Raw genomic sequence first — 14418 nt, 5'->3', positions numbered from 1 at the left:
TGACTGGGCTAAGCTGTCAAAAACAAACAGAATTCCCACCAGTTTTTTTCAACACTATGAATTTACCTCACACACACATTTTTGTGGATATCAAGTGATATTGATACCGCAAACATACATTTAAGGCCCCATACCGTATGGTTTCGGGGGGGAAACTGAAAAACCTACTCTAGGCAGGGGACGATGTTTTAATTAGTGGTACATAACTGCTAAGGTTTCATATTTTATTCAATTATTTTATCTCTAGGTGTATGTTTAACAAATGTCATTGGAATTCTGCATAAAGGTTGACATTTGGTTGTCTTTCTCCTCCCCAGACATCCCCAGCTCTGACAGTGAGAGCTTTAACCCCTCCCTGTGGGAGGAGCAGAGGAAGCAGCGGGCCCAGGTGGCCTTCGAGTGTGACGAGGACAAGGATGAGAGGGAGACGCCTCCACGGGTCAGTACCCCAGACACATGCATAGACACAAACGAACACACACACAAGCACACACCCTTATGTACGCACACAGCCAAGAAAAACAAACTCTCTTAACTTGCTGTGCTATAGATTGTAGCTGACAAACTGAGGGTGACACTATGCAAATGCAAGCTAATGGAAGTAGATGACAAAACGATGTCCATTTGGCCCCGTCGAGAACAAGGGTCAAATAACGCTGCTCTCTACTCTCATTGCTTTTGCACATTACACAGTTCTCATTACTAAGTTGTTAAGGTTGTTAAAACACTGGAGCAAGGGTTACAAATGGGCTTTCTGGCACAAAAGCAAGTTTTTTTTCAATCTCCTCTTGTTATAATGGAAAATCTAGGCCGTGTACCAAATGGCTCCCTATATAGTGCACTGTATTTGACCAGAATCCATAGGGCTCTGGTCAAAAGTAGTGCACTGCATAGGGTAATAGAGTGCTATTTGGCACGCAGCCTAGATCTGTTAGTCATCTTGTGCTTCAAGCTACAACCCATAAAAGATTGGCCTTTCCCTTTGTCCCTCGTATTCAAGAGAGATGTGTGTGCCTGCACCCAAGTTCTACAGAATTTCCATTTAGTTGTTTGGTGTCTACCGTCTCGTTGTGAAATGGAAGCTCATGGTGCGGTGGTTCTGAATAATTTCCTTCCCACCAATTGTGCCGTCTCACACCGTCTCCCACCGGCACAATATGGCCGCCTGGCTGCAGTGTCTCTCCAGCAGACTGAGAAGGCGGGCCTGCTGGGAAGAGGCACACCGCCTCTCAAACGGTCAGTCTGACTGAGGAGCGGTGGCGTCACCTCCGCTTGGCAGGCAAACCCAACTCCCCCTCCCTACCGAACTCCTACCCCCTAGTTGAGGGACCTTCTGTGATCACTAGTTTTAATGTGCGTGTCGCGCTCTCTCTCCACTGTGTGTGTGTGTGTGTGTGTGTGTGTGTGTGTGTGTGTGTGTTTCCAGGAGGGCAACCTGAAGCGCTACCCGACACCGTACCCAGACGAGCTGAAGAACATGGTGAAGACGGCCCAGTCAGTCGCCCACAGGCTGAAGGAGGACGAGTCAGGCGACGAGTCAGGGAAGGATGCCAGACCTAGCGAGCGTAACCATGTGGGAGTACAGGACGTGGGAGTTAAGGTTGGCCTCCATCTGAGCCCTGTTGTCTGGAAACACTGGCAGACGTGCAAACTGCACGTGTACACACACACTGTCTAGTCTAGTTTCTACTCTTCTACTTTCCGTAAATACAACAAACAACTTGTATACAGTGTATTGCAGGGATCAACTAGATTCAGCTGCGGGCCGATTTTTTTTAAATACATTTTTTTGCTCAGAAAACTTGGGGGGGGGGAAATAAAATCACCCGCGGGCCTACAGTTGGGGAACCCTGGGCTATTGTATTGGATGATTGCATGAGAGAAAATAAAGACTGCTCCACATGTCCACAAGTATTTGCAAATATTTTCATTTAATTTGATATGTTAAACATAATATATTGGAAATCACAATCAGCCGTAATAAACCTGAGATCAACAGGAATTAGCGGTTGTGTTAAATGGGTAACAAATAACATAACCTAATAATGACTCTTTTGTGATAGAAACACGTCTCCTTTATATAACCTTCTGTTGGTTCGGGGTTTTAACCAGGTGATTGAGGCTCCCTGTGCCAACGGCAAGCCAGTGGAGATGGAGCCCAAAGCGCCTGTCTGTGTCCAGGACTCCACGGCACCCCTGGAGACCTCTGAATCCTACAACTCCCAAAAGACCTCTCTCCGAACCTCCGACAACACCAGGACCATGAACCATGAGGACACCCTGGAGGTACGCTACTACGGAACATGCTACACACCTCGTTGGCCATACACATTTTGACCCTTGCACATTTATTTTGTGATTTAAAAAAAATATTAAATGTGTCTGTGTCAAGTCTTTTTCTCTGCAGGACTCCGAGGAGCTTTCGTCTGAGGAGGAGGAGATGAAGATAGCGGAGATGAGGCCTCCTCTGATCGAGATCACCATCAACCAGCCCAAAGTGGTGGCCCTAAGTAAGAACAGAAAAGGTACCACCCAGACCAGCGGCTCCTTGCAGGATTCACCACCACTAGAAGTAGTACATGGCTAGAACGCTGGTACTTAACTCAAGTTAGGGTTTGTCCATATGTAACAAAGTTGTTACTTATGGACAAATCCTAATTTGAGTTAAGTAGTTCTATGTAGTATTGACACGTTCGTTACATCATTAGTATTCTGTCCTCAGGGTACACAGCTTGGTAGTACACCCCCCCGAAATCGTCCTAAACCCCGTCAGAACAATGTGTACACGCTGACCGAGTTCTCTCTTCGTCTGACAGATGACGGTAAAGACGCTGACTCGTTGCTGGACGAGACGGTGGCCAACAGCAATCAGAACAACAGCAACTGTTCGTCCCCGTCGCGCATGTCGGACTCTGTGTCTCTGACCACGGACAGCAGCCAGGACAACTCCCTGTGCACCCCTGAGAGAGAGGCCAAGATGCCCTTCCTACCCAAAAGCAGGTGGGTGCAGTATGGTTCCTCTCTAGGTTTCTTGAGGATGGAGGGTGTGATTTCCTTGCTATTAGGGATGTGATTTCTTTGAAAATAGAAGCTATAAAAGTCCTAGTGAAAGATAAGTATTTTCCCCCTTGCATTGAAATGTTGGCTCAACTCAGAAAATACCTTAGTGTGTGCTCATACTCGATGTAAATAAGCCGGTGGGATTTCCTAGTCGTTGGGAAGTAGGCCGGGGTTCCTGCTAAGCTGCGTGGTAGTCGGTTTGTTTACTTATTTATTTGTATTTATTTTTTTATTTTTTTTACCTTTATTGAACAAGGCAAGTCAGTTAAGAACAAATTCATGTTTTCAATGACGGCCTAGGAACAGTGGGTTATCAGGGTCAGGGTCAGAACGACAGATTTTTACCTTGTCAGCTCGGGGATTCGATCTTGCAACCTTTCGGTTACTAGTCCAACACTCTAACCATTAGGCTACCTGCCCGCCCCTTATACTCTGTATGGCACAATACTCGTCAACAACAACAAACCAATATGTTGCGCTTCCTGTTCCAGGCAAGAGGATGTAAACATGAACCAGCGGAAGGAGAGCACCCCTCTCCTCCAGAATGGCAATGGCTCGGTCACGTCCCTGCAGGCCCTCCTGAAGACCCAGCAGGGCTACGAGTCCAAGCCCGAGAAGATGGTGGGTGACTACGACCTGTCCATGGAGAGGCTGGCCTTCATCGAGAAGGGCAACAACAACGGCATGGGTGACGCCTACACCAAGTGGGACCAGATCAACATGAATTTGGCCAAGCTGCCACCTCAGCCGGACAACATGGTGGTCCAACCGGACGACCGCCCGAACGGCTCGAGCGCCAAGGAGGACTTTAACCACTTGCCTCCCCCGTATAACAATGACAATTCTACGGCGCCCGTCACGGACCACTTGAAGAACGGCAACCAGCTGGGCGACCACTTCAATAGCCACTCCAGCGAGGGACTGGCTGTGTCGCCTATGAGGGTGGACTCTGCCACGTCGGTGGTGCGGACGGCTTCTGCGGGCGTGACGGCCAGCAGCAACATGTCTCTGTCTCGCAGCACCGAGGAGCTGTCCCCGGAGAAACGATGCTCCCCTCCTGTGGTGGCGAAGGCTCAGAGCATCACCAACATTGAGGCGGGGGGGATGAAGCTGTACTCCTTGGACGCTGAGGGGGGCTCCTATGAGGGTGGCGTAGTGGGCAGGATGGCCGGAGCCGGCCCGGGGGCCCAGGGCCAGAGCATCGTCCGCAGCAAGTCAGCCTCCCTGCTCAACGACCAGCCCTTCCAGGTCTACTCCGGTTCCTCAGCTTCCTCCTCCGACCTGCTCTCCAGCTCCTCCAAGCCCCCCGTCAGCACCGGCCGCTACCCCGTCCCCTCTGGCATGGCCATGGGCCCGCCGCCCCAGTACAACGTCCAGTACTCCAGCAGCACCATGCCCAAAGATGGCCTGTGGACCCAGAGGACCCCCGTCCCCCCCAACCAGGGCTTCCTTCCTCCGCCCCAGCATTCTCTGGCCAACACCAACTACTCCAACCGCAACCAGGCTCCTCCCTACCTCCTCCAGGCCCAACAGAGAGGCCCGCCCACGGGGCCCACGCCCAGTGACATGTGGGCTAAGGAGAGACACCTGCCCCTCGGAAGTCAGCCACGGAGCGGCACCCTTCAGAGGCAGAGCAGCAGCAGTTCCTCCATGGGGGACCCCCGGCGCATGCAGGTGCCCGAGGGAGAGTACATGACGTACAGGGACATCCACACCCTGGGCCGGGGGCCGCTGGCCATGGCTCAGGCCATGCAGAGGCCTCTGTCGGCCCGTACCTACAGCATTGACGGGCCCAGCACCCCAAGGCCCCAGAGCTCCAGGCCACAGCCCTACGAGCTGCCCGAGAGGACCATGTCAGTCAGCGATTTCAACTACCAGCACGTCAGCCCCAGCAAGAGGCCCAACGCCAGGGTGAAGTCTGAGCACTCGTTGCTGGATGGGCCGGGAGGACCGGGAGCAGGAGGAAGGGTACCGGTGGACTGGAGAGATCAGGTGATGCGCCACATCGAGGCCAAGAAGATAGAAAAGGTAGAGTATTTGATGAATATTTAATGAGCAATCCATTTGATTGTACTTTTCATTCAGTATGTTTAATAATAGTCTTAATTGCCACTAAGAGAAATCCAGAATGATATAAAGGCACAGCCACGATAAGAGGTCAAACATGGGTGATATGGACAAAAATCCATCTCTCTAAATTGACTGAATTATCGCAACGATAAAAAGTGAATACCATTAAGTACACCAGTTGTCTATATTACCTTTAAAACTACTACTACTTTGAATGTTGTAGTTATCAATTGTTCTGTAAGCAATAGCCCATATTAGCAGACATTTCATTTCTAGTAAAGGCTACTTATTGTTATTGTCGAAAGCAGTAAAACGTCCTCGATAAATGTCGGTTTGGGTGGTGCCGATTTTAAAGTTTTTGGTTTATCGTCCCAGCTCTAATAGTCACCTGTGTTTTTGATTGGGAACGTGTTAAGATCATCACACCGTTATGTCAGCAGCCCAGGTTGTTATTAGGTCCGTTCCATTTGATCACGTCATTGCCGAGATGACCTCACACCGTCCATTCAGAAACCTCATGACCCACATTATAGTGGTGTTTGTTTCACTATCTTATCTTCGTTACTTGTCCCATTCCTTGACGTCAGTTCATAATTATGCAAAGGAATGGGACAAGTAATGAAGATGTGGCTCCTCTATGGTCCCTAGGTACCACAGGTTGAGGGGGGCTACAGTCTGCATTCTCCCTGTCCACTTCATCACCACAGTGGGCACCTTTTAGAACACCGCCCTGATGTTATCTCAGACGCATGGTTTAATCAGTGATATGATTTAGAATGTGGAATGAATGGCCTGGATTTGAAAAGGAGAGATTACTCACTTGATCCTTAATTAGTAGAGGCCCAGCAGAACAGACAGAGGAGAAAATGATGAGTGGGAGATGCCATTTAATCACTTGTTCACAAGCAAAGATTTGTCTAATTTTATTCAATTTCCTTCCTAATTAAATTGTAGAGCATCAACTTGCTACGCGCTGAAATCTCCTTAAAGAGCACAACCACGTTAACAGATTCTGTGGTCTGAGTTTGACTGTAACATGTAGTCAATGGCAGTCGACTCCTGATAAATGGAACGGCTTTGTACTGGAAAGCTCCATTTTGAAATGTAAACAGTTTGCACTTGTCTGGGCTTATTCCGGGTCTACGTATAACATGTATTGTTTCTTAAGCATGTCTATGTTGCAACAGTGTGTTTGGAGTAACAAGCAAACAAGCTGCTACTAACTCAATGTATGAAATAGTGTGATTCACTGCATGCTTGCCTGCTGTTAGGGCATGTGGAATGTTAACAGTAACAATATTATTTCCATTGTTTTATCATTCATAACCACTTAGTGAAATGCATGCCCACTCAATTGTATCTGTGTGTGTTGCCTGTATGTGTGTGTGTTGGCTGTATGTCAGGGTTTCCGTTAGGAAAATGTGGCGCCCGGACATTTTGATCGACAACATTTTAATTTACCGGACTTTAGGTGAAATTTACCGGACCCATATGGATTGGGTGCGTAACCTGATTAGGGCGTCCACCCACGGTGCTCAGAATGACAGAAATCACATTTAGATTATGGTCATTCGTATTAACAGGACACGCAAGTCGAGGATGCAATGACGTTGCGGTCCTTCTTACCGAATTCTGATGTACACTTTGAACAAGTTAGAATAACTGTCCACGTGTACTTTTCCTCAGCCAAAAAGAACAGCAAAATGACCGGCCTATGTCAATTTACTATAGTAGAAAAGTTTATGCTATCTATTCTATTGATCAGCTTGTTGAGAAAGAAATGGCCTTTTCCATACACTCTGGAACAGTTGTGGGACGATAGATCCCAAATTGATACAACCAGTAGGCCTAGGCTACATTTGTTTTTAAACGTTAAAGCAATGAGTCTGATTCAACATATCAGAAAGCTTAAAATGTTGAGCAACTATTATTTCGTCACATTATAAGCGCAGCAATGCGCAGAAGGCTACGCGCAAATGTTTGTTCTATAATGCAATTGGCTGGAAAACACCGTTGTCAAAAGGGCACTGCACATGTGAGCACTTTCATGTGACAGAGATGAAAATATCCATTCGAAATGTAGAAAGAGAGGAGATCTAATAGGCTACTTTGAAGCAAAGTATTTTATTAGGCCTCATAATATGCATTAAAACATTTAGATTTCAAACAATTAAGTATATGTTTTCAAAATGCATACTTCCTCCAGCTCATTGCAAAGGGGTGTGTGACTTCCATTGTCGTTTAATGCCCCGCTCAAAACATCTAGGAACTCGGAAATCTACGACTTCAGTGCATTCAAGGCAACTGGGAACGGAGGGGGGGAAAACGAGCTTCAACTGTGAAAAATATTTTTTGAACTGTCGTACGACTTACAATTCCAACTCGGAAACTCGGGCCTCTTTCTAGAGCTCCGACTTCATGACCTAAAGATCGCTGACTCTACTCCTAGCCACCGTGCTTCTACACCTGCATTGCTTGCTGTTTGGGGTTTTAGGCTGGGTGTCTGTACAGCACTTCGAGATATTAGCTGATGTACGAAGGGCTATATAAAATAAACTTGATTTGATTTGATTCATGATTTGACCTCGTATTCTTCAGAGTTGCCAGTTGTCTTGAAAGCACCAGAAGATGCTGCAGGAGCTCTTGTGCTGTCTGACAGGTTTTCCACTCAAGGCCTCTGTATCTGTATGCTGTAAGCATGTGATAAATAAGATGCATAATGAATATACTGTATACACGAACCAACTTAATTCCACAAAATTATGCGAATTGCCCTATAGATTTATAAAAAATGACCAGTCAAATGTATTTCTATCAATGAACAGGCTAAAAAGCCATTATTTTGCAATAGGATTTATTCTTCTTCTCCCGGACAATTGGCCGGGTCAATTTTATTTATCGGTTTGAAAAATATATTTTGGACGAAATCCGGCTATAACCGGCTAACGGAAACCCTACTGTATATGTAATGTGGTGTGTTGCCCTCCTCTGTTCAGAACGCCTTGTCTCGGTCCTATAATTCCAATTACGCCCCGCTGAGCTGCTCCCACTACGGCAGCTCTCGGGACGTGGTGCACTCAGGCAGCCATGGCTCTCTGGTCTTTAGTGCTGCCGCAGACGGACGGCCTTATGGAGCCCAGGGCCACTGTGTGAGTACTGGACTGGACTGGAGCTAGACTACAGTTCAGCCTCCTAGCTCCTAGCTGCCTCCTATCCAGGCAGATCTTATTCCTACCTCATACTGCTTTTCAGCTTGGGGCCCCTTTCCAATACTTTTCAAAGGCATCCTTGGCTTCCTTGTCATTCCATTCAGAATACAATGCCTTCCTCAGTTAAGATTGATAATTTTGTTGCGTGGCCTTTTTTGTGATGTTCAGTCCTTGATGTTGTCATTGATCTGTGCTGGATGGAAACAGGTTTTCTCCACCTTGTTTGCTTCCATCGCTTCAACCCTCAGATCTGGGATGACTTCACAGAAGGATTCAAGGAAGGATGCATTTTAGAACTATTGGGACAGGGCCTATGAACTGTATAGCTCCTTGCTGTAGTGTGACGCAACCTAACTTGTTTGAAAGGGGCATCCTTTGTCTGTGCACATAAACTAGTCCGCTCTACCACAAACTGTTTGTAGGGAAACTCACAATCTCTCTGTCTATCAAGGATTCGTGTAGAGGAAAGTCCTAGCACTGTAGAAGGGCATCTTTCAAAGAGCAATTGAGACCTGGCTAAACTAACACATTGCGTCTGTTGTATTAGTTGAACATTTTTGTAGTCTCTCAATTTACAGCAGACAAGTAGCCTACCTTATCCAAACAGTAGTAGGGTTGAATAGTGGTGAAGCAGTGTTGTTATCCTTATAAAGGTATTCTCTCTAAAAACCTATTTTCTGTCAGGCAGTAGCTTTGTGTCATTATAGGCCATATGGTAGGATGCAATTGACAGTGAGATACTGAACAGGTGTTTCACTGGCTTGGCGTCGAGGAATTTCATTTATCCAGTGACATCATTCCGTCGGAGGCCTTTGATTAGTTGTATATGCTACAAGTCTCATGTGAAATACCATCATGTTGATGTGAAATAACATCATGTTGAATAGTACAGTTGGATGTGTAGATTAATAGTAGTAAAAGAGCTGAAGAACATACGCACATCCAGGTACTTTTCGCAGGTGCTGGAGTTGTAGGCAAACTCACTTGTACTAAAGCTGCATTGAGCACATTGGCCACATTTGTAATTACCCTCCGGAACCTTGCCCCTTTCTCTGGTGGGCACTCAGATTTATCCACAATATCTCTCACGTTTGGAGATCTTTTAAAAACCATACGTGGGGGATATTTAAAAATGGGTTTCAATTGTAGGTCAGTATCAATACTGTACCAGTGCTTCCTGATAATGTCCTTAAAGGCCTTCCCCAACGGGGGACATGTTCTGCTTTTTCTTTTGGTTTTAGGCTTTCCAACTGTGTTAGTCCTTCAAAACGATCATTGGCATGATGTCACTGTACTGCCCCTATATACAGGACCTTCCACCCACACCTGGGATATGGATGCCTGATGAAGACCTAAGGGTCGAAACGTTCTAAATAAATAGCACCTGGTATCATGAGCACTAGTTTAATAATATTAGCATGTTGCATGGTACAAAATGCCCCTTTTTAAACAAGGTTTCCCTCCCAACCTATAATTCACTTATCCCAGTGCTTTGTCCACCGACCCACCCACGCACTCCAATCAGGTAGCGTGCCTCCCTTCTCAATCAAATTCATTCTCCCCTTTTAACGACACGTTGACTCATCAATCATCATCAGCTTGCTTTAATTCCTCCTCTTCACTCCCACTGTTGATCACTTCAGAATCACCTCATAACCCTTTCACTTCTCTGTGGAGATGAGCACTGTGCTTGTCCGAGGTAAGTACGGGGGGTGTAGTTGGAAGAGCAAGTAGTTGTGGTGTTAGGTTGAGTCGTGGTGTCAAATGGCTGCCTACTGATTTCCACTCAACGTGTAGTCTTATGATTTAATGAATCGTTGTTTCCTTTCCTCTGTTTATTCTCTAAAGGACACTACTTTCGGCTCTAGTGCCCTACGTAGGGAATAATCATCCTCATTGTTAAGAACGTTATCTATAGATGTACTTTTCATGGGTGTTGGAATTACCTGGAGAAATGTCAAAATGAATGGTCAACACAACATATATCATTTTTGTTAACCGAACATGCGACAAACATTAGCCTCGATCAGAACATGGTCAACTAATTCAGCTTAGACATGAAGAATTACCTCAACATTACCCAATAGTACACGGTTTCAGGGACTTGCCTAAAATAGGAGAGGTGTGTTTGTCACAGACAGACAGCGGTCAGGACATGGGCTTTGTTAACAATCATCTGACTTCGTTCCCTCTTCAGGATGACGTGTTTGGACCTCAAGGGCAGCAGGGCAACACCATGGACACCCTCCGAAAAGTAAGTGCACACTAGAGCTATATGTAGAGGATACCCCTAAACCAATCAACCATCTTCCTATTGTGTTACTTTTTATTTTAGCCTGCTTGGTGAATATTTTCTTCTTGAACTGCGCTGTTGGTTAAGGGCTTGTAAGTAAGCGTTTCACGGTGAAGTTTACAACTGTTGTATTCGGCGCATGTGGCAAATAGTTTGATTTGATCATTTTCACATTTCTAAAAGATGGTCCGCTCAAATTGGTTTGTTTTCCTACTATATATTAGAAATGCAGACCACAAAGCCCATGGAATAGTCATAGGCCCGTACAGTTTAGAGTAGTTTAACAAAACGAGGGCAATAATTCTACAAATCGATCATACAACCCCACCATAACTAGAAGTGCCTGACTGTCCCATCTCGGCACATGCATTCACTGACCCATAGCTTTTTCTGTACCGCTATAAGTAGAACGTTGCCCAGCCCGATACCCTGAGTAGAGCTAGCTAGCTGAGAATTAAGATATTGACCCAGTAGCAGTACCTAGAAGCACCATCCTTCTCCCCACCAGTGATTAATGAGTTCTAATTAACAAGATCTGCCTTGAAAGAGATTATTGTTCAGGCCCATCTATTCTCACGGTGGCCCCTCTTGCCTCCACCAGGGTCCCCGGTGCCTCGCAGTGAGGTTTGGAGGAGCGCTGCTTCTGTTATACTGGTATTATTAATAGCTATGCTGGATGGAATACGGGTGGCGGAGGCTCGGCGTAGTAAAGCTCCTCAGTCCAGTCCCCAGTGGGCTCTTGACCTTCATCACTAGGCTAGATACAGTATGGTACGGTGTCCGTGGACAAGTCGAGGGATTGCGATTTAAAAGAGTAATATGTGAGACTATTAATAGAGTTCTATCGTATGTACAGTATACAGTGTTTCTATATGAACTTCTCAGTTGAGGACTGAATGTGAAGAGGCTCATTTGAAATATTTGATACCCAGAAATCTCTCCCTTTCCATGACCTGTGAAATAATTAGAACAGGCCCATGTTTTGCGATTCCATTTACACTGAGAGAATTGAATTTGAGAGAAATTTAGACATTTTGGGGAGTTCCTCCTGCCACCTGCAGGTTCTCCGGTGGTACCGCAACTGTCTCTTTTCAGTAACCGGCTCAGACAGAGCCGCAGAATGAGGTCAGTCGGCTGTCTGGTAGAATTTGAAATGGTCTGTTCCAAGAGATGTCGTACGGAGAACCACAGCGTGACTCGTAGAGAGCCATTTTATTATACGGACTGCAAGTCCTTATCAGACGTTAGATGAGGCCTTTCATATAAATGTCTCCTTCGAACGCACTAACGCAATGTATTTTTTAGTTTGAGTTCAATTTAGTCAATGTTCTTCGACTTACTGTCTATCTGCCTGGATGTAGATCCGGAGAGAAAATGGATCTCACTGTCGAATAGGAATACTAAGGACAAATGTTTTTGAACTGGGGTTATATATGGAATGAACTGTTTTTATTTGAATATGTTCCAAGTTCTGACCAAATGTGGGAAACTTGTCGACATTTTCAGATTCTACCTCGACGTTTACCAAGATGAAGTGGGACTCTGTCGTGGTCCTTCAGACCCGGCATTGATAATGACTCCTCAGTCGCTCCGTAAAGAACCTATTGCACATATAGTGTACTTCTGTAGACAAGAGCCCTAGCCTATTACATGGTATATAGGGAATAGGATGTCATTTCAGATTTGCCCTAAGTCACAGTGAAGAAAGCCTAACCCCTGCCGGCCCACCTACATCAGTGGAACCTGCCAAAAAAACCACCACCATCTAATAAAACCTCATTGATTCATTTCTGAAATTCATCCTCCACACTAGTCAAAGGACAATTATTTCCATGATTTTGTTGCTTTGGGGGCAGTGGCAATGAGTCAGTGGAGCCAATCCCCCTGGCCTGCTGCTTTAGACAGAGCACCTTGCTGGTGGTAAATCAGCACTCTTGTTCTGTCACATGTTCTTCTGTATGCCGGGCCTGCAGTTTAGCCTACCCTTTGGCCAAATTTGTATTTTTCTTCTTTCTCTCTTGCTGGATTATAGCCTAGTATTTTGTTCTCTTGTTTTAAGTGCTGTTGGAAGTATGAATTTGAGTACTGTGTATTCCCAAACCCTGCTGAACATCAAAGTGTATTGTCTGGTGAGCGTTTTAGATATGTCTTTTTTTGTAATCAATTTTGTTGGAACGTCAACTCTATAACAACATCTGTCTGTCTGTGTGTTTTACCAGGTGCCTTCGATGAACGGTCAGCTGGGCGGTCCGGTGCGTGGCCAGATGACGTCGTGCCAGACGCCCATGGCCCGCCACCCCTCCAGAGAGCAGCTCATCGACTACCTGATGCTCAAGGTCTCCCATGGCCAGCAGCCCCAGGGGCCCCCTCCACCACGGGCCGACCACGACACACTGCAGCAGGAGGTAGGGTGGGGAAATGGATGGATGAAGAGTTACAGTTCAACAAAGCTCCTTATCCCTACTCCTGGAGCTATATGGTGTTTAGCCCACAGCTACAAACCTCATTCATCATCAAAACCTTGATTAACTATGATGATTAGGTCAAAGACATATGTGTGTTTTAGTGCTGGGCTTGAACTACACCATCTAGGAATAGGGTTGATGACCACTGGGTTAAAGCATGCATAGCATTGCACTTAATAGTTGTTAATGGTGGTTTGTTTGTTACATCAATTAACTGGCTAGACTGAAAGTATTCAGACCCAACATTTTGTTACGTTACAGCCTTATTCTATAATTGATTTTTTTTTAATTAAAAAACATTTCCCCTCATCAATCTACACACAATACCCCATAATGACAAAGCAAAAACAGGTTTTTAGATTTTTTTGCTCATTTATAAAAAAATATATATATATAAAGTAACACATTTACGTAAGTATTCAGACACTTTACTCAATACTTTGTTGAAGCACCTTTTGCATCGATTACAGCCACGGGTCTTCTTGGGTATGACGTTACAAGCTTGGCACACCTGTATTTGGGGAGTTTCTCCCATTCTTCTCTGCAGATCCTCTCAAGCTCTGTCAGGTTGGATGGGGAGCGTCGCTGCACAGCTATTTTCAGGTCTCTCCAGGGATGTTTGATCGGGTTCAAGTCTGGGCTCTAGCTGGGCCACTCATGTTTTGGTACCTTTCCACAGATCTGTGCCTCGACACAATCCTGTCTCTGAGCTCTACGTACAATTCCTTCAACCTCATGGCTTGGTTTTTGCTCTAACATGCCCCGTCAACTGTGGGACCTTATATAGACACGTGTGTGCCTTTCCAAATCATGTCCAGTCAATGGAATTACCACAGGTGGACTCCAATAAAGTTGCAGAAAAATCTAAAGGATGATCAATGGAAACAGGATGCACCTGAGCTCAATTTCGAGTGTCATAGCAAAGGGTCTAATTACTTATGTAAATAAGGTATTTCTGTTTTTTATTTTTAGTACATTTGCAAAAATGTCAAGAACTTTGTCATTATGGGGTATTGTGTGTAGATTGAGGAACATTATTTAATCCATTTTAGAATAAGGCTGTAACGTAACAACGTTGAAAGGGGTCTTTCCGAATGTACTGTATGTAACTCATATTCAATGTAACGTCCCCTGTGAAGGTAGTAATGTCTGTTGGTGTCTGTTTTTCAGTTCCGTGTGAAAGTGGAGAAGAACCCAGAGCTAGGGTTCAGTATATCAGGAGGAGTAGGAGGACGGGGAAACCCCTTTCGTCCGGACGATAATGTATGTTCACTCATCAGCCCTCTTTTTCCCATAGCAATATAGTGTTGTCTATTTTTCC

General features: G+C 45.5%; 1 protein-coding gene across 5 annotated transcripts in view; it reads left to right on the top strand.

The window, feature by feature from the left end:
* LOC111963937 (erbin) overlaps window positions 1-14418 on the top strand; it is a 90024-nt gene that overhangs the window by 71778 nt on the left and 3828 nt on the right. The window contains exons 15-24 of one of the 5 annotated variants that reach the window (XM_023987535.2): window positions 318-439; window positions 1427-1600; window positions 2113-2286; window positions 2408-2525; window positions 2817-3000; window positions 3552-5088; window positions 8127-8279; window positions 10537-10593; window positions 12852-13037; window positions 14268-14360. In XM_023987535.2, the coding sequence (XP_023843303.1) occupies window positions 318-439; window positions 1427-1600; window positions 2113-2286; window positions 2408-2525; window positions 2817-3000; window positions 3552-5088; window positions 8127-8279; window positions 10537-10593; window positions 12852-13037; window positions 14268-14360 (2798 nt within the window). Of the gene's footprint in view, window positions 1-317; window positions 440-1426; window positions 1601-2112; window positions 2287-2392; window positions 2526-2816; window positions 3001-3551; window positions 5089-8126; window positions 8280-10536; window positions 10594-12851; window positions 13038-14267; window positions 14361-14418 lie in introns of all 5 variants that reach the window. The other 4 variants (XM_023987534.2, XM_023987533.2, XM_070443563.1 and 1 more) reach the window with 4 other exon arrangements.

The sequence above is a fragment of the Salvelinus sp. IW2-2015 genome, linkage group LG5 (assembly GCF_002910315.2).
Source record: "Salvelinus sp. IW2-2015 linkage group LG5, ASM291031v2, whole genome shotgun sequence".
Lineage (NCBI taxonomy): Eukaryota > Metazoa > Chordata > Actinopteri > Salmoniformes > Salmonidae > Salvelinus > Salvelinus sp. IW2-2015.
The sequence above is the reverse complement of the archived record's forward strand: the minus strand, read 5'-3'. Positions and strand labels throughout refer to the sequence as shown.